This window comes from Haliaeetus leucocephalus, unplaced genomic scaffold, assembly GCF_000737465.1.
Source record: "Haliaeetus leucocephalus isolate CR32 unplaced genomic scaffold, Haliaeetus_leucocephalus-4.0 Scaffold450, whole genome shotgun sequence".
Taxonomy (NCBI): domain Eukaryota; kingdom Metazoa; phylum Chordata; class Aves; order Accipitriformes; family Accipitridae; genus Haliaeetus; species Haliaeetus leucocephalus.
Window position 1 is genome coordinate 21,489,580 of NW_010972886.1, and position 25,769 is coordinate 21,515,348.

General features: G+C 47.0%; 2 protein-coding genes across 2 annotated transcripts; one reads left to right on the top strand and one right to left on the bottom strand.

Annotated features, from left to right (window-relative positions):
* Positions 1-21: 21 nt before the first annotated feature.
* On the top strand, positions 22-13,145 carry ZW10 (zw10 kinetochore protein). The gene is made up of 16 exons (XM_010574999.1): positions 22-138; positions 345-479; positions 1,335-1,436; positions 1,624-1,701; positions 1,826-1,985; positions 2,951-3,100; positions 3,788-3,979; positions 4,643-4,806; positions 5,599-5,781; positions 6,269-6,507; positions 7,488-7,559; positions 8,285-8,454; positions 9,078-9,208; positions 9,707-9,838; positions 10,886-11,088; positions 12,082-13,145. Exons 1-16 carry the CDS (start codon positions 22-24, stop codon positions 12,200-12,202), a joined length of 2,349 nt encoding a protein of 782 aa, XP_010573301.1. The 3' UTR covers positions 12,203-13,145.
* A 1,011-nt stretch (positions 13,146-14,156) lies between these two features.
* On the bottom strand, positions 14,157-16,787 carry TMPRSS5 (transmembrane protease, serine 5). The gene is made up of 8 exons (XM_010575100.1): positions 16,675-16,787; positions 16,429-16,472; positions 16,115-16,277; positions 15,825-16,003; positions 15,347-15,445; positions 14,917-15,059; positions 14,368-14,520; positions 14,157-14,165 (listed from the first exon to the last, which is right to left on the bottom strand). The coding sequence occupies exons 1-8, from the start codon at positions 16,785-16,787 to the stop codon at positions 14,157-14,159; spliced, it is 903 nt and encodes a 300-aa protein (XP_010573402.1).
* Between the last annotated feature and the right edge of the window lie 8,982 nt (positions 16,788-25,769).

The following is a 25,769-nucleotide window of genomic DNA, read 5'->3' on the forward strand; positions in this document are numbered from 1 at the left end:
GGCGGGTGCGGGAGCGGAGCCATGGCGGCGCCGGCGGGCTCTCTGGTGGCGGCCGTGCTGGCGCACTCGGGCCGCCTCGACAAGGAGGACCTGGGCACCCGCATCGGGCGGCTCTCCCGCCGCGTGGAGGAGCTGAAGGCAGGGCCGGGAACGGGGCAGGACACACACACACACGCGCGCGCGCGAGCGGAGCTTTGGGGAGGGCCGGGGGCGCTGATCTCCGGCCGGTCTGTGCTGGGGTCTCCGGCCGACCGTGGTGGCCTGAGCCCGGGAAGGGTCTCTTGCCGCTGCCCGGGAAGGTCCACCCGATGAACGGCGGTGTCCTGATGCTCCTTCTTTTCCAGGGTGAAGTCTGCAACATGATTAACAAGAAGTATAACGAGTTCCTGCCCAGCATGCAGAGCGCCGAGGACCTGGTGTCGCAGCTGGAGGGGCTGTCGAGCAACATCGACCTGCTGAAAGCGGGGATCGAGAACGAGGTGACAGCCTGCCCTGCCTCGGCGGCCCTCGCCCATTCCACTCGGTTTCAGCCCAGAGCTGTAGGGCCGTCCCCATCTTGGGGCGTTGCGAGGGGACCGGTGGAGGAGGACTCCTCCTGACTAAGAACCCTGGGTGATATCACCCCTAAAAAATGCCTTTACGTGACACGTGTTGCAGAGGTGTATGTCACGTCGGCGGTGTAAGTAAAGAGCTGTCATTAAGGGATTGGCTGTGATTTGCTCTCTGTTGTAGAGTTGAAAAGCGTGTCACACATCTCTCCTCTGGAAAGAGGGAAGGATCAGCCTTGTATAGGGCAGTAAGGTGTGACACAGCAATGGGCCAGCTGAGCGCTGATCCCACAGTGATTTCAGGCAGAATGGGAACCTAAACCATTGCTGTGCGCATTCACTGAAGTCTTTAAGGAGAATGGGAGCAGTTCCTGCAGGCTGGATTGCAGACCCACTCTGGTTTTTGCCTCTGGTTTTCCAACATCTGGGGTTCTGTAGCAGTGTTAACTGGGAATTAACTTTTGGTGCTGTTCAAGCATTCTTGCATTTTAAATGGCTGTGTAAAAGTAACACTGAAGTCCTTTTGACTGTGTTTTGAGACTAAGTTTCCTTACGGTGCCTTTAAAAAACCTGTAACGTATTAAAAGAGAAACCTGTTTACAAGTGTTTCCAGTGCTTATAAGGATCTTCCTAGCAAGGAGCAAATTAGACGGAGCCTTTTTCCTCCTCACCAAATTATTCTAGTAACAGAAATAATTTAAATCTTGTATTGTTATCACTTTTAAGGCGAAATGTGTCTGGTAACATTTGCTTGCTGTAAATGAACCGAGAAGTTTGTTATTTTAGGTTCAGCAAGATCTAAACATCGCTGTTGCCGAATTCACTGAATTGAAGCAGCAGTTGGAGCGAGACACACTGGTTCTGAGTATTCTGAAAAAGCTACAGGAGGTGAGGAGAGGAGGTGGGAGCAGCTTAAAATCATTAAGCAGTAGTCATCATCTCTGCTCCTCAGTCTATGGCATTGTTCTGGACTTCTCTTTTGAATAACTGTCTGTAGCTCCCCTGTCTCTAGCCACATTGTTTAAAAAATTGTATTCTAATAGCAGATACACAGTGACATATGAATCTGTTGCAGTTTGATACAGCTATTAAAGAGTACAATATTGCATTGCTGGAAAAGAAGTATGTTGCAGCAGCTCAGCAGCTGGAAAAGGTAATAGTGACTTCTTAAGTATATGACACTATTGTTCATATATACTTTCAATGAATTTTACAAGATGCTTTTCATTAGCAGCGGCAACAGTTACCCATGTTTTGTGTTTGATCTTTACCACCAGGCACGATGCAGCCTGAAAATGCTGGAATCCCGCAAGGGCTTCGAGCTGAAGATCCTGAAAGCACTAGGCACAGAGCTCACAGTGCAGACACAGAACATGCTCTATCATCTAGGAGAAGAATGGCAGAAATTGGCAGTATGGAAGCTTCCTCCTTCGAAAGGTAATCACAATTCTAGTTTGTTTCACTATTTTTGCTTTACTATTTGAAGTGTGCACTTTTAAGTGCACTTGAAAGCACCTACGAAATAGGAAATATAGTAATACTGTTGAACTACAGTTGGTTTAAGGAGCTCTTTCTGCCATTTGCGTAACCTAATGAACAGGAGTGATGATGAGTGGCAGTGTTCTCTGGATGTCACTCCACTCGTGGAGTATTTAGGGGCTACCACAAGCAATCTGATGTAGTCAGTAGATTTTCAACAGAGTTTTGAAGGTTCATCTTAGGAAAATGTTGAAGCAGAGATCAAAACAGTTACCAGCCTCTGAGTAAATTTTTAGCCTGGTGAAGTATCAGAAAAGAGATGCTCTCTTACAAAGCTTCTGCTCCTGAGGAAATCAGCTGGGCCAAAAATTTCAGGTTGCTTATTACTGAATACCTGATTCGGCATAGCAGCTGGAAGAGTTCTCTGAAATTTTTGTTCAGCCTGAACATGTTTCGCCACTAGGCTAGTTTTAAGGATACTTTTACCTTCTCCAGTAGGTTTTCAGGTTGACACTTTTGTCGCAGGCAGCTAATTGCAAGAACTGCTCACGAGTCTGTATGTTGCTGTCTTCACTGAAACACAGACTTTTCCTTTGGAAAAGAAAAAACCCTTTTCCTTTGGACTTGAAATGGGGAGAAAAGGGAAAGGAAAGCAATTGTCACTAAATGCCATTCAATTGCAAGGTGACTGAAATGAGAATTCCGGATCATTGTAAGAGACTGATTCGCATTCCATTGTCCTGCACTGTAACACAAGGAACTCTGTACCCTCTTCTGACGCTCTTGTACAAGAACTGTGTTTTGTGGAAATGGGGAGAAGTAGAATATTGCTTTAGCTGCCACCTGAGGAGTGCAGTAGCTTCTCAGATCTGCTATATCTCAGACTGCACTCTGACAGCAAGATGGTTTTTCTTTTTCTTTAGAAAGCAGCAGCCTGGAGTCAGTGATGCATTCAGAATTGCACTTACGCACAGTGCCGTCAAAAGAAGAGGAGATTGCTGGCCCACCTGTTGCTTCTGTGCTGCAGGCATTTGCTGTCCTAGGAGAACTGCACACCAAGCTTAAAATTTTTGGTAAGACAAACTGTGTATCCATATAAACATAGCTATAGTAGCCTGAGTGGATAGGAGTTCAGACTTGTAAGATGGATATTGAGATCCAGTTCACTTCAGCAGTATGCTGGAGGACTTCTTTCTCTCTTGGCTTGTGTTTCCCACTGAGCCTGAGGTGGATGCTCTGGTTCTTATTAGTAGGAAATGATCCTTTATTTATCCAGAATTATTTATCCTTTCTTGTCAATTTAATTTAGTATACTGTTTTGATCTGTGGCTATGTGGTTTCATGGTCTGATGTTTAAAGAGTTTTTCCAGTTACAGCCTCCTCATCTACCAAGAACAAGACTGTTGGTTTCAGGCAGCCTCTGGGCTTCAGCATTCTCAGGTGTTGGTAAAATAAATCAGGAAGTATAGCAGATACTAAGACAGGGTTTCATGCTTTCAGCTGTTTAAACTGTTTTTCATTTTACATGAAATACGCTGCTCTTTGTTAGGCCTCTGTATGTGTTTTACATGAGTAAAATGGTCTTTAGGGAAACCAAACCCAGCGTTTTACCTCATTAGCTGTTCCCTGATACAGCTCATCAAGAGAGTGTTTCTTCTGCTTCATGCAAAGGGTCTCTGCTTCCAAAATTAGTTATGATTGAGCCTCGCTGGAGCAAACTGCCTCCTGCTGTTGGAAAACACCTTTTTTTCATTTTTCAGGCCAGTTGTTGCTGAAATACATCCTCAAGCCACTGATTTCATACCCATGTCTTCAACCATTCACAGAGGAACAGTCAGATGTGTTCATCCTACGTTTTAAGTCCGAGGAGCCTAACTTGGATCATTCCTCTCCTATGGAGGTTTTTGACAAGATCAAGCTTATTTTTGAAGTTCTCCACAAATATCTGCTGAGTAGGTAGTTTCTCCCTTTTGGAATTAGACTGATCTGTACCTTGTTCATGTAATTGGAGCGGAAGCTTTCTCAAATATCTGGTTGTTAAGCAGTATTGAATTATATGTAAGGTCTAAGCAGCTTTTAATGTTAACTTGCTACGCTGCGCTTGGACAGCTTGGCACCTTGTCAAACTGGATGTAGCGGTGACCCAGCATTCACAGAGCTGGGAGAAAGAAGAAGGAAAGTATTTTGGCTCAAAGAGATCAAGGAATTAATTTTTTGATAAATGTTCTTTCTTGTGAACCAGTCACTGCATTGAAGATCTTTGCGTGCCACAGGTCTAAAAGGTGGAAGTCACAATGCAATCCAGGGAATTCCCTCGGTCAGGCTAGTCACATGCAGGATCTTCCGTTGGCTAGAAACTGGCCTGGGCTTTTCTAGCATTTCATGAAATAAACATGCTGGGAAAGCAGGCTCAGTTTACACATAAATTTAGTTGTCATTTTGTTAGGGGGGGTGATTCCACAGGCCTAGCACAGGCCTTGATAAGAATACCTCCATTATGAGACTATGGAACAGTTGATAGATGCTGTTCTGACAGGAAGGACTGAATGAACTGGTGAAGGGTCTGGTCCAGGAAGCAGGTGTATTAAAATTCATTTCTGTTCTCTTGAATTCAGATGTGCCTCTTGAGCAGCCTGCAGAAGATAGAAAGAATGGCAGAGTTACACTTGCAGAACTGCTAGGTGATGCAATATGGGAGGAGTTATCGGACTGCCTCATTCAGAACTGTCTAGTGAATTCAATCCCAACCAATAGCAGCAAACTAGAGCAGTATGTAGAGGTAGGTCTCAAAAATCTTTCAGATCCATGTGGTGGAAATGCTAGATGGCCAGCTTGAACAAAAAGCTGTATTTTGCTAATCTAGAATTGCGTATTTCTTTTTCCACAGTTAAGCTGTGGGTTGCGTTTCCTGTCATGTAAGTGTGTAAGGTCTCTGATCTGTGGAACTGGGGCCATATTTAGCTAAGACGTGAGGACTTTTAGACTGTGCAATGTAAGGTACTTGTCTGAGTCTCTGTGAGAGACTGAAGATGATGATGTGGCAGTGCTGCTTGCCAAACTGGCTTCCTGAGGACTGACCGCTCTGTTTGTCTTTGTATTTTTTGTTAATGATCACAGGGGTTTCTTGCATAGGCCACAAAAATTTTTTAAAAACTACATACATGAAACAGAACTTCTTGCTAGTGAAGAATGCCAAAAGCTTCTTTTCCTGGAGAGGGGGCTGTTTCAAACAGAAGCAGTCATAGGATAAACCTCCCAGTCCCTTTCCCCCAGGTAGTCCAGTGTAATGAAATTTGATCATCTTGCTCCTCTGGTTTTTGAATTAGGTTGCCAGCAGGGTCAGAGGGGACAGACCTGCAGTTCAAACACTGTATTATTGTGCGATCATAGCCCCCAGCTGAGCCAGTTTTTTCCAGAAGATTGCTGAAAAGCTGTTGGATGGTTAGTGCCCTCTAAAATCTAGTTCAATTCTTTGCTTTCAGCTGAGTGGAAGAGTTTATACCCAACTTTAATCATGTTCTTTGATTTTAGGAAGCTATGTTAATCTAGAATATGTGTCTGCTCTTCTCAGGTGATTAAATCCACAGAGGAGTTTGAAAAAGCCTTGAAGGACATGCAGTTTTTGAAAGGAGACACGACTGATTTACTGAAATACGCCCGTAATGTCAATTCCCACTTTGCTAACAAGAAGTGCCAGGATGTGATTGTGGCAGCCAGAAACCTGATGACTTCAGAAATACATAATACTGTGAAGGTGACTATTGATGCAATACACTGTTCTTCTGTGTGGAAAAGTAGCTTAGCTGTTGAAGAAAGCTTGTCTAGAACAGTCAAGTCCTTTTTTTTGTGGAGCACTGAATGCTCTTGATTATTTGGGGATCTTGGCAAGCAACAGTTTCAAAACCTTTTTCAGTAGTGCTCAAGAGGGTTATTTCGCTAACAAAATGTTTCTTAAAATACTTGAAGTTTGATTGCATGGGCTTTTCTGGCTAGTGTCATAAGCATAAGAAAAATTAGAGGATTACTTACAGACTTGCTTCTAGGCATGCAACACCAGATAGACTGTTTCATGGTCTGCTGTGTTGTTCATAAGCCAGGAGACTTCCAGCAGTCTTAGGGGACTTCTGCAGCCTCATGTTGGTCTTGAGTCTTAAATCTGTCATTCAGTGTTTTGTAGTCTTGCACTGTTTCCTTTCTGTGGGCTCCAAATTAAATTACACCTCTTTCTTGTTTTCCTGTAGATCACACCTGATTCCTCTGTAGCCCTACCAAGGCTTCCCAATCCTGGGGCAGGAGATCACTTAAAAATGCAAAAAACTTCTAAACTTCTGCATAACAACATGGTGAATTTGGAGAATGAGACTAAACTGAGCCAGTACACGTTTTCTCTGCCCACGTGCCGCATCAGTTCCTCAGTGGAGAAACTGATGGAGCTGGCTTATCAGACGCTGTTGGAGGCTACAGCCAGCACAGATCAGTGGTAGGAATTATATATCAGCAGGTAACTCTTGGGTGTCAGATACTTATTGCCTTTGGCCATACCAAGCATCTGTTAATAGATTAAAAACTAAAAGAACAGAAGATACTTAGAATTGATCGTGAAGGTCACTCTCTGTTTTGGCTGGAGAATGCATCCCTCCGTTTGTGCAGTAGACTGGTACAGCAGAAACAGCTGCAGACTATGTTCCCTGCAATACTCAGGTTAAGCAGCCTTTCGGACTTAAGTTTTCAGGGAACGTTAAGGTACACTTTATTGTATTTTAGCTATTAAAGCAGTGAAAACATTGTAGACTCCCTCGTGTGCACAACGTAGTTCATGACTTCAGTCTTTTAGCTGGGAGACACACTACTGCAGTGTTTCCCTCAATGTTTTATCATACGTTAGCTGTCAGGTGTTCAGAAAAATCAAAACCATCTCTTTTTTTCGAAACAAATGATAAGTGATGGCACCCATTCCGAGAAGAGTTCTTGCATTCTTTGTGCTGGGTGAAAGCAAAGAACTCCAGCTCTGCATCTGGCAGGGCTCTTCAGTGAAAATAAACATTTTGAGGAACCACATACAGTCTGCTTTAAAAACTGGAGACCACAACCCTGAAGGAGGAGAGTTGCCTAGGTACTGAATGCCCTTCAGTGTACCGTGGCAGAGAGAGGGCCGACTATTTGTGCACACCTGGTGGGGGAGGGACACTGTCCCCTTTGTTCCTGGGGTTTCATATATCCCCCTTCTGACATATGGTCTGAAGCTTGTCTTTTCCATACTGAACTTACAAGGTCATAACAGCCTTTGTATTTTCCAGAATGTTGCCTTTGTTGACATCACTGTAATTGATCCTGACGATCTATTCTTTGTGCCAGTACTTCACTACTAATAAAACCTTATTTTGGAGAAGGTTGAGGGTCACTTATGAACGAGATGTTAATTCCACTGACAAACTAACATGAACCTTGTTTTCCTTGTAGCTGTATACAGCTCTTCTACTCGGTACGGAATATATTCCAGCTGTTCTATGATGTAGTGCCAACATACCACAAGTAAGTGCACGTGTGTGTATTACTTAGGGCCTATTTTGGAGAGAGAACGATGCTATTGGAAGAGCCCCACTTGTCCCCAGGTTGTCCACCACAGCCAGAGATTACTAAGAGCTTCCTCCAGCAGCAAAAAGCTAGTACTCTTAATCTGTTGTTAAGTCATACCTGCTGCAAAAGAGGTGCTTGAGAGTTTCTGAGTTGGTAGTCTTACAACCAAGGAGATAGTTGCAGTTCTTAGAACAGTTGTGTTTGAATCCAGCCATGTAACTTTGACCCCACGTCTGATGCAGAGATTTTTCATTATGTTTTTCCTGTAAAAAAGAGAAGCAATGAAGATGGAAAGTATACAATTTTGATCAGAGAACACTGGGGTATTACTCAAAAGGACTTTCTCTTTTCCTCACCGTAACTTTGCTATAACAAAGTATCTTCCTGTTTGAAAGTCCACTCTTAGAAACAATGTGGATATAACACAGGGTTCCTATGCCAAAGCGCCATTTCACTAGCCATGAACTCCTTTCCTGTAAGTTCTTGTGGATGTGACGGGAGGTTAAATGCTTTTGTTCCGACTGATCTCTTTATCAGGCATTACCCACAGTTAGTTACTTGCAACATTTGTCTGAGACAGACTGTGAGTTTCTCTAGGATTGGCGTGACCTTTTTGTTTTAACAGAGACAGGTCTAAAGAAATACATTTCTTCCTTTTCTCTTCTTCCTTCCTGGGACAGGGAGAACCTTCAGAAATTACCCCAGCTGGCAGCCCTTCACCACAACAACTGCATGTATATTGCTCACCACTTGCTCACCCTGGGACACCAGTTCCGATACCGCCTGACTAACATCCTGTGCGACGGAGCAGCTACTTTTGTAGATCTGGTACCTGGTTTTAGGAGACTTGGTAATTTTACCTTTCAGTATTAAAATACATTGATGGATGACATGGTAATTAGTCCTGGCAGTTGAGGCTGAATGATTTAACGTAAGTGTGGCTACTGACTCAAGCAGTGGATTGTTAAGAGTTTTGGACAAGTAGCAAGGACGTTTTCTAGATTGGGAAGTCTGACAGAGCGTTATGACTCTAAGCAAGATAGCTGTTTAAGGCTTGACTCTTTGAAACGCAACTCTTCTTGTCCAGCACATAGTTCTAAGAATAGTTCATTATCCAGCGAGATGTTGTGGCAGTTAGACATTTTTGGAATCATCTCCTCAGTCCTTTGATACTTTCTTTAGCTTATTCTATGGAAATAAATTCTGAAATAAATTTGTAGGAGCCTGTCATCCATAGTTAATTCTGCTACTCAGCTCTTTCGAAAGCGTTGTAGCAATGCAAGACACACAAGAGCTTACTGTGTATGTGGCTGGGCCTGGTTAAATTTGCTCTATGAGGCTGTTTAGAAACTGGAAATTCCTTTAAAAAAACATTATAGCAAGTTCATTATTCAGCACTTATGGTCTCTAAATTGGCAGAGCAGATTCAGTAATTGCTTAATTGCTTCTCTCTGCTTGTTTTTGCTCTTAAAGGGATGGAGTGTTTTCTGGCCCAGATGCGGGTACAGAAAGGAGAAATCTTGGAGAGGCTCTCAAGTGCCAGGAATTTTTCTAATATGGATGATGAGGAAAATTACTGTGCAGCAAACAAAGCAATAAGGCAGGTAAGCAAGACAATCAAAGCCAAATATCCCGTTGTCTGTAGATGTTGTCCTTGGGAAGGTACAGTACGTAATCTCAGTCCTGAGAACTGTGCAGTATTTCAGCGGAGTGGAACTTTTCAAAACAACAATTTTCTGGCATGATTTTTTTTTTTCTCTGGGCTGTGTCTGTTTGTAAAATTGAAACATGCTGAGTTCAGTTCCTCTTGCTCCAAGTTGAAATGAAAAGGTTCTTAATTTTGAACTTTTGTTTGTAGTACATTTATAATGTTTTTCATTTTTCAAGGAAAAGATCTGTCACGCTTTTGATGAGCCTTAATGCAAACTGAAAATGTTGCATTTTCTCCCAGGAATATCTGCTCTAGGCAGTAGCAGGATACTTCATTACCTTTTGCTTCTTTCAAACTGGCTTCTGACCATAAGTAGTCACCTTATCATTTCGTGCCTCTCTTAACGTTCTTTTTGATAACTTGTAGATAACACATAGCTGTTATCTTCCAGGTATTGCATCAGTTGAAAAGACTGGGGAAAGTCTGGCAAGATGTCCTTCCAGTGAATGTATACTGCAAGGCTATGGGGACTTTACTGAACACAGCTCTCACAGAGATTGTCACTAGGATTGCTGCCCTAGAGGTAACTGTGTGAGATGGATATGCCAGGCACAGGGTGGTGTGAACAGTGAGCATTTGTGATCTCTAGAAGTTCTTTCCAAGATCAGGTTTCAGGGGAACAGTTACCTTTCACAGAAATTATAATTGTGGTCCTGTCTATGAGAAATGTTCAAGATACCAATAACCCACACATCCAATTGAGACCAAATATACTCTTACAGTGATTCCATGACTCTGTAGTCAAGGGGAGAGCCAGGGAAGTGGCTATGATTTCATCTTAATTTGGATTTAGGCATGTCACTCCTACTATAAACATTTCTATGAATTGATCTCTTTCTCTTTGTTCAGGGCACAGGAGTCAACTGTTGTCCCAAACTCCATCTATTCTGATACATTTTCAATCTGTGCATCTCTAATGAACCTCTCTATCCTATCTAAGGACTAGATGCTGAACTACCTGTGGCATTTCAAACTGAAATTCTTATCTGTTTAAATCTCCATTTGACTCCCAGACTGTGTTTAAGTGATTGTCAGGTTACCTTGGGTCAAGTACAACTATGCTATTACATTTCCTAATTAAAATATGTTTTCACAGCAAGTGACAGAAACACATTAGTGCATCTGTTCTAGTTGTAGGCTACATCCAAAGAGCCTTCCCACTGTGCATTAGGCCAATAAGTCCTCTTTTCCCATAACAGCTAGTTTACAGGACACTTGCTCAGGCTGTGCCTGCCAAAAAGCTTGGCTTTTATCATTGGGCTGGCAGTGCCTGAGCAATTTCCTTGTAAACCATTCAGACCATCATAACACCTCTGCTTCAGAGGAAAAGGCTAGCTATTGCACTAAGATATGCTGTTTAGAAGCACAACCGTTGTTCTGAGGCAATCACTGAGAAATTGCTGAAATAGCGATTCATGAAATAAGTTATATTAGCATGAGAATGTTTGACGTGATCTAAACCACTGCTTTCATCTTCACACACACAGCCACCTTTTTTTCGTTTCACTTGCTGCTTGGCACTCCAAAAATATATCTAACTGCTCCCCTATTAACATTTGTTAAATTCTAGGACATCTCTGCAGAAGATGCAGATAGGTTGTACTCCCTCTGTAGGACCATGGTGGAGGAAGGACCCCAAGTTTTCACCCCACTACCTGAAGATGACAAAAATAAGAAATACCAGGAGGAAGTTCCAGTCTATGTGCAGAAATGGATGACATTCAAAGAGCTGATGATCATCTTGCAAGCCAACCTCCAAGAAATAGTAGATCAGTAGGTGTCTCCCTTTCTTCCTTTTCAGTTAGTTCTTCACCCCAATAACATGGAACTGGGAAGCAGTCTGACATTGGCAGGGCGCTACACTCGGGGGACTCTGTTCAGATGAAAGGCAATCACCATTAATAAGGATCAGATAACTGCTCCTGGGGCTGTGTGTTTATAGTCCATTTCAAGCTTGCTCATATATTCAGCTACCTCCTACAAAGAAAAAGGCTATGGTAAAAAAAACCAAGTGCCATGGGAGAGCCAGCCACAGAGTGATTGTACATACCCCTTGGCTTCTCTAAGTTCAGAAGTATTTCACGGTAAGCAGCCTGGCATTTTGCCAGGCTCCTGCAATCATTCCACATGATTGGCCCTACCTTCTAGATGCTGTTTCTTGCTTCTTTTAACTTGCAAGGGGGATTCATCTGAATTATACATGAGGATTTGCATAATTACTTCTATTACTTTAGTTGGCATGAGTTGTCAGAAGCTAGACATTCCCTGTTCACAGCTGCCTCACACATACATCTGAATGGCAAGAAAACATACTGTCCCCAACAGGCTAAACTGAAAATGTACCAGCCACAGAGAAAGCACATAGGGAAGGCAGTTCCTTTTCTGTGCCCTGCTCATTGCTGCTGTTGCACATTGTTGGTGTTAGACACTAAAAGTTCCCAACTCTACTTCCACCTGGGCATAAACCACGTTGTTTGTGGTTTTTTCTCCTGTTGTTTGGGAGGTGAATGGGGATTTTGCAGACAAGCTTTGGGCTTATTTTGGAGAAGGAAAAGGTGCAGTTTGTAATGAGTGCAAAAATTACCTCACAACCTGTGGCTTTATACACCTAGCTAAACAATTCTGGACTCAAGTTGCATACAGCTAATAGGCTGCTAACTGGGTTTGTTTTGCCTTCAGACTTACTACCATAACAAGTGCTCAGAAGGCTTGTTTTAACATGACATTTTTGTGCAGTTTGGTTAAAGATATTTCTTTCCCACACAGGTGGGCGGATGGGAAGGGGCCTCTTGCAGCTGAATTCTCCGCAGCTGAAGTGAAGAGTCTGATCCGAGCCTTGTTCCAGAACACAGAAAGGAGAGCAGCGGCACTGGCCAAAATTAAGTAACTCTGTTCGCTCCCTACATGTTACATATTCTGACAAAGAAAGAGCAAACTGAGTCTTTCAAATATTTTTTGGATTGGACCCTTCTTATTTGTACTGGTATAAAAAAAGCTTAGCATTAGGTAAGTGCTTCCTGGAGGCTTGACTGAGGGAGAAGAAACATTCCTAGCTCAATGTTTGTAGGGCAAAGAGAATGGCTCTGTGAGTCTGGGACCAGAAAAATCAAAGGTGGGTAACACATGGACACTAACTGCTTGTGCTCCACCTGCCAGGCAGACAGAGTTTGGGCTTAAAAATTCAACCTCTTGCCATGCTCCCCAAAGGTGTTCTGCCCAGATCCAAGTTTTCCTTCATGAGCTGGTGCGTGTACTGTCCTGGTGAAGAAGAGATGCTTTTTGTCATGTTTGCTCATTTCCATTCTCTAGGATTTCATCTTCCTGTTAAGCCCAGCATAGGGGAATAAATCACATCTTGTATCCAACATCTCTTTGTGAGAACAGGCACCGCTGTCAGATGGGCCTCTCATACAAGGTGCTGTATAATGTCATCTCAAGCTTGCTTGCTTAAGGGTGTTGTAGAGGGATTCTTATTTTTCAGTAGTCAGTCTTACCTATGCAGTTTTACACTGGGGCCATGTAGCCCCTTTGTGTCTTACCTCTTCTGTCCCTGCAAATTACATAGGAAACCCACAAACTTTGATAGCTTTTGATACCCTCTGAAGAATGCTGAAGTGCCAAACTTTGCTCTTTATCACCTCAGGTTTCCCTGAAGAGCAGACCTCAAGAGTGAAAATTTAGGAGGGGTGGGGGGAGAAGAGATCCTGTTCTGAGTGAACTGTTTATCAAGTCACCGAGTTTTGCACAAGTAGTAAAATTCCTCATGGCTTTATTTCTCATGGAAAATATCTTAAAACTGACTTAGAATTTTTCAATCTCACTTTACCAACTCTAGACACCAGTTCAGCTCCTTCCTTTACCTTTTTGCTATGTGTAAACTAGGTAGGTCTGGCACCTGTTGTCTTTCTGGTAGTAAATTTTCTGTCCTTAAAGAATAATGAGAGAAATGTAAATGAATATAAAAAAGGAATGAAGTGTGCACTCATAGCATTATCTTTTAAGTTACAAAAGGCTATGTTTGAGACTTTGAGAAATGTACATTTCTTTTAATTGAAAAGCTCACCAAGAGCATTCATTAAAACATAGCCCAGAGGCCAAGATGTGCGAGTTGCTGCACACATGGAACAAAGTAGTTTCTAGCATGTAGTGCTTACAAAAGTTTCGATCACAGAGCTTAATGTTTTAATCTGTTATCTACTGTTGTATCTTCTTAATTTGCATTTTTGTCCAACTTCTGTTCACATTTCCAAGCATTTGTGCAGGGCTTGAATCACAGCTAGCTTTCACGTTGCACCTAAGCCATTGCAGAACTGAATGGCCATTCTGCCTGCTGGGTCAGCCAAGCATAGCCATGGCAGGTGGTGAGAAGACCCTTCTATTTCTGGCTTTAACTGGCGTAGGGAGGGGGCACATGCAGTCAAATTGGCCATTAGGCTGAGTCCAGCACATAGGAATACAGCAAGGAAGGGAGATACTGAAGCAAAATCCAACTGCTGCTTAAAACTGTAGCTTTTTCTTTTCTTCCCCTCCAAGTAATTTATCTGAAGGCTGGGAGTGTTCCCATAACACTTGCAGCTTGTGGGATCCCCTGCCCCTTTACACACAGCAATCCAAAAAACCGCATATTTTGAAAAACACCACTTAGCCCTTATGGATTGTTCACAGAAATGCAATTTGCTATTTTCTTTAATAAACTATTTATACCAAGCATGTTTTCTAGTGTTGTCTGGGGATTCTGTTACAGTTACAGTAACACAACATGAATTAGTCCTGGACCATTCTCCACTTACTATGTGGAGAACGCAAAGTGTTGCTCTGCGAAGTCTCTCCTTGCCTTATTTCTAGTAGATCTAGTCAAAAAAAAAAAAAAAGAAAGAAAACAAAAAAGGAATCAGTACCATAGAAGAGGTTGTCCCAGAGGTTCATGTGTCAAGGGTGAGCATAGGGTAGTGAAGGAAAGAGTTAAAATAGGATGCTAGCATTGGGATTTGTCTATGCAACATGCATGGCTGTAGGTCAGGCTGAGCATATGCCTTGCTTGCTCCAGCTTACCTCAGTGATGTGATAAATCCATGGCAGAAGCTGAGCCACATTGGTATAAACCCCAGGGTGGTTGGGTTCAGCGCAGCCCTGGCCCCAGCTCACGATGCCTACTAAGCGCCACATGAATTCATCCTGACAAACCAGGGGTCCCCCACTGTCACCCTGTAAGATGGAGCAAGGACTAAGGAAGCAGCTCTGCCCCACTGGCAGCTGGGATGTAGATCAGGCTGGCTTCTGCCACATAGCTTTGTTCCATTGGACACACAAGAAGCTGAAACGCAGGTACAAACAACAGCGTGTGCGTCCCTGCAAGGTTTCAATGTTCCTTCTATAAAGATAGCTAAATCTCAGCATGACATCGATGCACCAGGGCACCGCGGGCACCACACTGCAGTGCAAGATGCAAAGGGCCCAGCACTACCCTACACAGGCTGTTTACTGCAAGCTATTGCCACGAAACCCAGCATTTGCTAGAGCATAACAGGGACGTACAACATATCACTCCTTTCCATGCCTGCTATGCGCCCCTGGCATGCACCACTTGCTCCCTCCTGTTACCTGGCATGCATCTATTTTCCCACGCAGGTAGCCGGCACACAGCATCCTGGCAGTGAGCTTGCCTCCGTACATGCACGAACTATTGCATCTCTTGGTACTGATTAAGGGAACGAGTGCTTCCTTCAGTGTCTCAGTAACCTGTGCTGGGGAGGGAAAAAGAGAAGCCAAGAGGGAAACAAGATCTGCAAGGAGCAAGAGGGGAAGAGCAGGGCACTAGCTAGAGAAGTCAGAAGATGGGATTACTTTATAGGATTAAATACAGCCAGGCCCACACGAGCTGTGGATGTGGGGTGCAGAGCTGCTGGAGCATGGGTGGGATGAAGGCAGGAGGGGGCATTTGCAAGATCACATGGGGCATGGAAGGGGCTGGACATGGCCAGTGGGGACCCTCCGGTCAGTGCTGAGTGGCAGGGACAAGATGGGAGCTCACCTTGCTCTGGTCTGGTATAGCCCCAGCCAGAGACCCAACACTGCGTGCCCTGGAAGAGGTCCCAGTGGGAGGGTGGCAGACACACAGCACGGATGGCATCTGGTAAGAAGGTGACAGGGGTAAGTGCCAGGCCAGCAGGGACAGCTTCATGCTGTGCTGAGCACAAGCAGCTGTGGAGCTACCAGCCTGCAGAGCCACTCAGCCTGGCACATTGATGTGAAAGGCTCTTGGGCCAGGTGCTCTGGGGACTTCAGCTCCCACAGCCACCTTTCCCAGTAATTCACAGCTCTGGCACAGTTCAAAAGACTGTGCTGCTGTGCATGCTGCCTCCCAGGTGCCAGGCTGGACATCCTTAAAGAGCTGCTCTGAAATGGCAGGTTCAAAAGAGGCCTGGTTTTGGCCAAGTCTTAATTGTGGGATAAGACAGACAACTCCACAGATGGGAGAAGGACACAACAACATCATGACAGCATCTTACCTGAGAAATTCAGGGGGACTTGGAGCTTCATCAGGGCAATGTCGTAGTCGAGGCTACTGTCATTATAAAGCGGGTGGTGAATTATTTTCTTTACCGATACCCCGGCCTCATGCTTGATTGAGCCATGGGTGATAACGCCTGCGAAAACCAGCCAGGCAGAGGCTGGAAGCCACCTGTAACTGAGCAGAAATACAGCGTGCCTCTTACTGTAGGGCAACAAGCACCAAGGCCCAGGATAGGAGCAGATACGCAGTACCTCCGAGGTGGGGCACGGGAGAGCCTGGGGGTACCTGTGCACGCAGTGAGCTGCCGTGATGATCCATTCACGTGCCAGCACAGAACCTCCGCAGTGGTGCTGGGAGCCATGGTACACACTGACCTGCCAGGGCCAGCACCCCAGGGGCACGTCCATCCCCCCAACCACCCGCCCGGCACCAGGGCGCAGCCCGCATTCTGCAAGGCAGCCAGGGAGCAGGTGTTAGGCAGAGCTCCAGGTGCCAGACCCTCAGGCTGGAGGGTGATGGAAGTGGGTGGAGCAGGAGCAAAGAAACTGCTAGATCCGGGCGGAGATCTTGGGGACATGGGAGAGGAGAGAGGCACTCACCTGAGCATTTCAGAGCCACAATTTGACCCGATTCACAGCTGCTCCTGCACAGGAATAAGCCTCTGATCAGCATACATGTGAGCCAAAACCCCTGGGGCACTGAGGAGCTCCAGGGCAGCTGCAGCAGTCACCAAAGGGGCTGCTTACTGCACAAAACCAGGACAGTTTTCTACGTTCTCAGGCCTGAAAAAAGGCCTGTGTTTCAGCCCCACCAGCAAACTCTACTTCCCCCAGAGCTGCCCTTACCTGACCTGCCACATGTCTTCCAGGCTACCTTCCTGCTGCAGTCTCACCCGAACGAACTCCTGTGTGTCATTCACTTTGACATCCATCACGTTCACTCCTTTCTGATGGGTCATTCTGCAGAAGCAACGACAAGTATTGTAGAGAGATGCTGGGGACCTGCTAGGGGATCAGGAATGTAACCCTGCCATGGGAACAATGGTGCACTGTCCTGCCGCTCTGGCAGCCAGGAATGAACCTCCTTGGCAGGAAGGATCTTCTGCAGCTCTTCTCACAGGTTCCCATGCCAGCCCAAGCCCTGCTTTCCACCCTGCATTTACCAGGGAGCTGTGCGATCTGGCACTGCTGCCTTGACAAACCTCCCAGCCTTCAAGCACCTGCTTTTGCCAAGATCATCCCCCTTGGAAAAGGACAAGTAGGGGTCAAAGTGGCTGCATCTGCCATGCCCACCTGAGATACCCGAGCTGCCGGCAGAGCACGGTGCCCAGGGAGAGACTCCAGCGCTCGTGGCATGCCAGGAGCCAGCCAGGATGGCCTTTCACCTGCACCTCCAGCAAGGAGTTAGCCACATTTATTCTGAAAGACACTAAAGCCATTCCACCAAAGACAACCTGCAAGTTCCCTTCCTTGCAGTGTTTCGTGCAGAGCCAGCACAGTGGATGGTCATGCACATCTAAAGCAAAAAAAAACCCAAAACAAAACCAAACCAAACCCCAGAAAAAGCCATTTGAAGCAATTAGAAACTATACATGAACCCATTTGCCTATTCTCAGTGCCTGCGTGGCAGCTCTGCTGAGTGATTACATGCAAAGGAGTCCTGCAAGAGTTGCCTTTGCTGTAGGATTGCTCCATGCAACAAAACCGTAATGCTGGGGGATGCGGCAGCACTTAAAAGCAAAGTGAAACAACCACAAAACGCAGCTGAAAGAAGCTAGCAGATCAGCAGGAGATATTTATTATTAAAGAGCATCTTTTCTGTTCTTGATGGGCTTGGCAGGCTCTGTCCTGCACGCTGCTCCCCTCTCCCCTGCCTCTGTGGCAGCAAACCAAGATGCAAACCTCTATTGTGAGCCCTACGGACCACAGGGTCTTCCTCTTCACTGTCACTGCATGCTGGGACCGCACCTGGCTCCTGCAGCAGGGTGAAGCCCTGGTCTGGCTGAGGCTTCTTCAAGCGTTTCACTTCAGGAAACAGAGAAGGGGGTGGAGGTAGACTCATACAGCCCAGGCAGCATCTGAAGATGCACAACACTGGGAACCATCCTGCACTGCCCGCTGGAAGAGGTGATGAGCCTTTCCATGGGTACAGTGGCAGGTTGCTGCTGGGACAACAGCAACCAGCAGCAGAGCCCACACCAGCTGTGTTCCCCTGCCCCAGGCTGCACCTCACTGACCAGGGAGCTCCCATCACCACCACCTCTGCTGCTGGCACCCCAAACCCCCCCACCACTTTGGCAGCTGGGCTCTGCCCACAGCAGCAGGGCTGTCCCGGGGCAGACACTGACCTAGGAGCCATGCCCCAGCTGCTGTCCCCGCCAGTAGCCCAGCAACCCCGAGCAGCAGGAACAGCCTCCTGATGGTGCAGAGAGTTTTGAGAGATGCATTAGCAGAATCTTTAAGAAACAGAGAGGGAGAGAGGATTAACATGGTCTTGTCTGTCTCACAGCACTATCATGCCCCTGGTGAAGTCCCTGGGTCCTTATACATGTTTCTAGGACTCACCTGATCCTTTCCCCACAATGCCAGAAGGAGGTGAGCTAAGGCCATGGATTCTGCAGGAGGTCAAGACTTGGAAGGCCACCCTGTTCCCAAAGCCCATAAATAGCTCACCCACCGTGTCCTGGGGAGGCCGGTGTCCTCCTTGCTTCCCTCCTTGGCTCTGCTGTCAGGCTCTTGCAGCTTTGCACAGCATCCTCAATGCAAGGCAGGCTGTCGGGAAACTGCTCGACTGAGGCTGGGCTCTAGAGAAAGAAGTGGAGTCCCAGGGAGCAAAGACTAGGTCTTGTGGAAGGGGACAAGCTTCAAGCAACGACACCGCTGCCCAGGCTGGCTGCTGCAGCAGGGGGCAAGGCGAGGAAGCCCTTCTCACCATGATAGCAAGGAGTGGGGCCAGCTTCTAGTTTGGGCTGCTGCTGAGCCACAGGCACCAAGCACACTGGTCTCCCATGAACCAGCTCAGGTTTCCCTCCGCATGCTCCCGGCGTGATGCCGTGCATGCGCGCTGCACAGTGCCCATGCTGAAGGAACTCCTCATTTCAAGCCCCCCCCTCTCCTGCTGACAAGGCTCTTGCAGCGGGTGGGGGTGATTGCTCAGCAGCCCCCCTCCCACCCACCCCATCACCCTGCTCCCAGGAACGTGCTGCTCAAGCTGAGGAGCCCCAGGGGGAAGGATCCCATTCCTCCCCGGTGCCTCACCGAGCGAGATCAGCAGCTGTTGCATTACCTCAGCTCTCAAACCCACCTTTCCCCTCCCATTATTTTGCTTAGGAGCTGCATGAGAAACACCAAGTGCTGCTGAAGAGCAGCAGCAGTGCCCTGGTCATCAGCGTGAGGTGGGGGCTGCAGGCTGGCAGCCAGCCCTGCTGGTGGTGGGCTCCCAGGCATGGACAGACCTCCGTGTGGGCAGCAGGAAGGCTGCTGACCAACTGCTCTGTGTTAGCAGTTACATTCAGGGAGACAAGACCTTGGGGAACAAAGCATCCTAAGCTGGGAAAAGATCAGAAAAGGCAGCCTGCAGCTGTTCTTTATCACCCTCACATCCCAAGCCAAATGCCTGCCAGCTGTGATACGTAAAGGACAACTTTCCTGCCCATGTGCTGCATTAAGGATGTGCTGGCAAGGGTTGGTGGGCCCCTGTCACTCAGCAGGGCCCTCCCCACCCCATGTGCACAGAGACCTCCAGGGAAACAACGCCACCTCCCTGGGTGCTGGATTTTCCCTCTGGTCTTTTGGCTGTAGCACACAAAGCTCAATAAAGGTCAAACAGCAGCTCTCAGTTCAGCTTCTGGTTTTCCATGTAATACCTTGCTGCTGAAAGATGCCTGGCTGGCAGCCTGCGGAAAGGGAAGACTTTCTAACCCATGGCTTAGGTACTGGCTGTCCCACATTGGGGCACGAGACGCTTTTCTTACCAATGCAGAGCTTTCACAGCAGAGGCGGAACAGAAATCACTTGTGCTGCTGCATCCACTCTTCTTCCTCGGACCCAGCAGTGGCTCCGCTGCAGTCACCACACCCAAGGTCGACAAGTGCTGCCAGTCCCCAGCTGGCACGCCGCACTGGACAGGCAACCAGGCAGGGATGGTACCAGGATCGCCTTCATTGCATTGCTCAGGAAAGCGAGGGGAAAACCACGCTGAAGCTCTGGGAGGCCCCAGTTACAGACGAAATAGTCACAGCCTACAGCAGAGGTGGACGTAGATGCCCTAGCAGAGCTAACCCATTCTGCTGGAGGCAGAGCCCGAGCTCAGAGCAGCAACAGGAGCTGCTGGCACAGAGCAGGGGAACACACAGCTTGCCTTGTGCATAAACCTGCCTCTTGCCTGCCTGGCACTAGATACCGTCCTGACTGTAGTCTGCTCCCAACCCCTGCGACTCACTGCTGAACAGAAACACTCTTAGACTTGTGGCCAAGTTTGTGAAAGCTGTCAAATTCCCAACACCCAAATACAAGTTCAGAAGTCGTTATGGAAGTTAGACCTGGGTGATGAGCTGCAGTCAGATCATCACCACCACCAGAGATTCCTGGTATGGCAGCAGCATCATCAAGTCCCTGCGAAGAGCCCCAGGTTACCAGTACACCACACTGCCTTGCCTGCACAGGCAGTTCACCGGCTGTGCTGTTTCTCTGGCTGACTCTACCCCATCCAGAAATACTAAGATGGCCTCCTCCAATTAAGTGAGTTAGAAGCCTAACTTCCCCTCTGGGAGACATGAGGCTGAGTACCAATTTCAGCATGTCTCAAAAACAAAAGGCAGCTGAAGCAGACTTCAACAGCTGTCTCATGAAAGAAAGACTTTTCTTATTTACATACTTCTCCATCCCCAAAAGATACAGCTGATGGCTTGTTGCTCAAAATATCAATGAATTTTTAATGCTATTTACTCAAGGAAATGCCTATGAATATTTCATGATAGCCCTGTCTCGCAGGTTCAGGCTGAGGTTTCGTGCTGTCGATGAACAGCACTGCATGTGTTGTGCCACGCGTCCAAGCTGTGCTGAGCAGCCGGCACGGCCGTCAGCAGACAGACACACCAGCACCACAGGAGCTGCACGCTGCAACGCTGCTCAGGACCTGTGCTGAGGCACCAGTTACAATTCCCTGAGGTCAGGCTCCTTTTACAGCCTGGCACTCAGCTGGGGTGAAAACTGGGAGGGCTTTTTTTGTTTGGTTTGGGTTTTTTTCCTCCAGGCTCCCTATCTCAGTTAGCAATTAGGCCAGAAAGCTGAGAGGCAATGGACAAGGCTGTAAATCTCCCCCAAATCACGACCTTGGCTCTGTGGCTGACCCTTTCCTGGTCGTGGCCGGGCTGTAACTGGTGGCACTGGAGCATCTCCTCACTCCGTGGAGGACTGTAGGTGGTGCTGGAGGACTAGGGAGCACCAGTGGGACCCGTGAGGCAACAGCTGAGGTGTGCAGAAACCAGCCTGAGAATCCTTTCCTGGCAGCTGCCCTGTCCCTGGGGCTCAGAGGAGAGCAAGGACTCTCCCAGGCCTCTCCTCCCTGCTGCCCAGCACCAGCCCGAGGTCGCAGCAGGAGCAGGTCAGGTCATCTCCCCTCCAAGCATCCCATGCCCTGCGGCTGCTGGAAAGCCAACCTTTGCACAAGTTAAAGAAGATGCAGGCCGTGACCACAGCCAGCGAAATGCAAACACCTTCGCTGCAAGCAACAAAACGCAATGATCAAGCATTGAAAGTGACAAAACAGAGCAAATTCCAAAAAGATACATCAGTAGCCATTAAAAAATAAGATGCATCAATCAGTCTATACTACCTCACTACTCCAAGTCACACTCATTTTTTTCCTTTAAAACTCATTAAAAGAAGATCAATATTTCCATCAATTCTGCTTGCCTGCAATAAGAAAACAGTGACTGAAATGAGAGAGCTTTCAAAATTGAACATTGACACACAGATCTAAAAGGTAGGAAGGAGAACAGCATTGTAGCTTTTCATCCTAGCTTTCATCATTTCTCTGTGGTTCTTTAGAAAAAGAAAACAAAAAAGGAGTAGTAGCAACTACAGTCATTGACAGCCGCTGAAATGCCCATGTGTTACATGGATACCTGACAGGTGGCAGAGATGCTGTGAAGCATAAGACATTTCCTTTGTCATCTTTCTAGCTTACTCCCATTGAAACAGACTTCCCTTTCCCACCTGAGAGTAGTAAGCAGAGCACAGCTGCAGAGCAACAAGCCAGATGTTAGCTCATGTTGCTGTAACACCAAAGCTGATAAAGTCGTGGCTATGCACAGCAATGTGAAGATCTGGCCTACAGTTTGTCAAGTGACATTTTGAACTCACGCAATAACGAGCAAGAATTGTCTCCAGTTATTCAGTCAGTTCTGCTGAGATTAGCAAGAAAGGGTCACTTATTGGCACATAAAATTGCCTGTTCAACACCTGACCCTGATGCATTCTTGTCCAAACTCAATTCAGAGGCTGCTGGGCATTTCCAAGCTGGGATATGAATCCAGAACAAGCCCAGAGCTTGGATCTTCTCAAGCCAGCCACTTAGCACCAAATGCCCTGCTCCACGAGTCTCACAGCCTGCTTCCCAACAGCAGTGTGTTATATGACTACAGAGTGGCCTGGGAAAAGGGGCTGCCTGGATGCTGCAGCTCTTCAGCTCTGCATTACCAGGGACTTCATGGATATGGACTGCAGCTGCCACCTGTGGCTTCGGGATAGCATCACAAACCGTGCCCTTTTGTGCTGGACGCAGGACAAATGAATCAAGAACTAGTCTCCTCCCAACAAGCTTGCACCCCAGGGTGAATTTTAGCCCCTATGCCCAATATATGAAGTTTTCAAAGCAGCTTTAACAGCCAGTTGCTGAATATTGCTTACTTCAATTCTTTGGTTTAGCCTGTGCTCAGATTGCTCCATCCTTTCCCATACAAAAGCTGAGTTCTTCCTTGGGGATTTAGCCAGAGGGACCCCAAGCCTCCAAAACAGCACTAGAAAAAAAATCAGTTTCACTCATCAGGATTTAAAGCATCTCTCCTGTTGATACAGGTTCTGCCTCTCGTCTCAAGGAGACACTTCAAAATCCTTCCTGCAGTCTGAGCTCTCCCATTCAGGCTGTCACAGCTGGACAGCCCTGGTAAGAGCAAAACAGTATTTCAGTTTTAATTAGAGCTGGGAGCTCCCGGCAATATTTGCTGGATTCAGTGCCTCAGACTCATCCAAGCTGAGGTGTCTGTTGCTTACCAGGTGCCAAGCGAGCTTGCCTTTTAAAAAACAGTATGTGAGCTCCTGTTTTGTGCTCTGAGGGAGATCCAGTATTTCAGTCCTTACATACGAAACACTTAAGTGTGAAGTTGCAGACTACCAATGCAAAGCCCTGGAAGCCTGGAAAATCCCTGTACTTACCCCAGAGGAACTCAGAAAGAGAAGACCCAATAAAAAGCAGCCAAGTAAACCTCAAGCAAGGCAGGATTCCTTTGATCTAGGATGAAAGCACATTCAATCTCATACTCCTAGACTGCTAAAGCAAAAAGCTCTGCAATAGCTGGGTTGGGGGGAGGTAAATGAGAAACAATCATTTATTTAATCCAGTAGCTGGAGTTCACAGGGTTTCCTGCCTGTTCCATCTACTTGGTAGAAATCATGGCATAAAACTGTGTGCAAAGAGGAGCTGGTGCAGTAACAGATGGTGCAATGAGAGCCCAGCACTGGGCAGAGGCAGCTCATCCCTTTCTGAGCAAGTACTGCATTTGAGAGGGACAGCAGAGGTGTGCCCCAGCATGGCACGGACCACTACCAAATGGAAAAAAGCAGCAGCAGGACGTTGCACTCCTACAGATTAACCGAGGAGCAGGAGAAAATCAGATGTTCTGAGCATACAAGTGCAACAGCCCCAAGCAGAGCTGCAACAGCAGGACCTCCCATCCAGCTCTGGGGGTCTACAGGGGTAGGGATAGGAGACCTCAGCCTCTCCTCCTCTGCCCAGCCACAAGCAGCAGCCTTGCAGGTACCACTCGCAGCAGCAGCCCAAGGAGGTTTCACATAGGTGGCTTTGAGGAACCCTGAAAAGTCCAGAGTTCCACAGGAGGGAAGGCTTGCATCCGCTTTGCCCTGCCCAGGAGTGCTGCTGCACGCAGCACTGCTGTGGTTTGTATGTGCTTGGTGTTTCTTTGCAGGAAAGCTGACAAAAACACTTGGCTTGCTCCCACCCTGGCCTAAATGGGGCTGTGCCCAAAGCTCTCCCAGGCTCTCTTGTGAGATGGAACAAGGCAACATGGCCACCACCTCAGGACATCACTTTGTCTGGGCCTCCTACTGTCTGCTGGATCATTTCCTTCCTTACCTCATCTCTTCTCTTTCTCCCTTTAGTCTCCTATCTAATAAAAGTGCCTCTCTGTGAGATAAGACAGCTGCTGTAAGCCTGTAATGAGAGAAATGGCTAAAAGCAACAGCCTAAAACCTTCCTAATCCTGGTAGCAGTTTGCCAAACCTCATAACAGATAATGAGTCCTGGATGTCCGGATTGTGTTTTCCCAGCAGTGATGCTGTGGCCAAAAAAGAATTTTTAAAAAATAAATTAATAATAAACTCCCAAACAGCCTTCCAGCCCCCAAGTGTTTCCTAAACCTTTTCCACCACTATCTGCCTGTCCCCATTCCCATCTATTACCATCTCTAGCACGATTTAGATATCTCTGGAGGGAGTGTAAAACAGCTTGCTCTAGACCTGTCATTGCAGTCATGGCAGAGTTTAATCTCAGACTTGCAAAACATAGTGCTCATGTCACCATAAGAAATAAGACCTGCCAGACCAGATCTGACTAACCATCCTTCTCACCTTGCATCTTGTCTCCAGGAGAGGCCGATATCCCAAACCTCATAATGGGAAATTACTCACTAAGACTTTTTAACCTCAGGCAGTAGGATGTACTACCACAAAGGAAGAGAGTTTATATCCTGTAGGCATTCACCCTGTAATGGAACCACACTTCATTCCATATTTCATCGAAACGTCCAGTCCTATTTGGACATTTCTGTGGAGTAAAAAGTTGTTACTCTAAACCTGACATGTTGTCACCACATTGCTCATTGTAATGGCTTCTTTCACATCCTCTATTGTTGACACGATCATCCCAAAGACAGTGAATAAAGTCTTGTGTAAAATACACAGTTAAGAAGCTCTAACCTAGCAGAGGAAAAGGCTGGTTCACATCACCACTAATGCTCAGAAAGGAAGAGTAAATTGCCTCCATCAGAGCAACCAGTACCCGCTCTGGACCACCTTGCCTAGTGCTTCAGCTCAGCTCTGAAACCCAACTTGGGAGCCCAGAGGTTGCTGCAGGCAGGAGAGAAAGGGGTGACCAAAAAGCTTCCACAAACTTCAGGTTAGCCCATCCTTCCCTTTCCACCTAGAAATGGATGGCCCCTTGCCAGGAGCAGGCAGGCTGTCAGCCTCATAGGTTCGCTCCAAATGAAGCAGCATGTGCTTCTTTTATGGCTATTGGTGAGTACTTGCCCACTCCTCAGTCTTGCTCGTTACACCAGGATCAAGTTGATAAGAGTCAGCTTTTGGGCAGGGATGCATAGTGCGGACAGCCTCATCCACTGAAAGCAGGAGAGAAAGTATATTTTGGGGAAACTACCCCCCGGGTCACACTGCACGCCAAGCCCTGCACACCCTCTCACCAGCTGAACACCGCCCCGTGCCAGACCCCTGCCACGAACAGCATCCCCGCTGTGGCACACGGTTCCCAGGACACAAGCAGCCCTCCTCCTGCGGGCAGCTCAACGGGGATTTGCCTGATGCATCTCCCACCGCAGCACAGAGGCATGTGCAAAGCGGAAACCAGCCGCTGCCCTGTTCCAACCTCTTTCCCGAGGCAATTTGCCATGTAACAACTATAGAGTTGA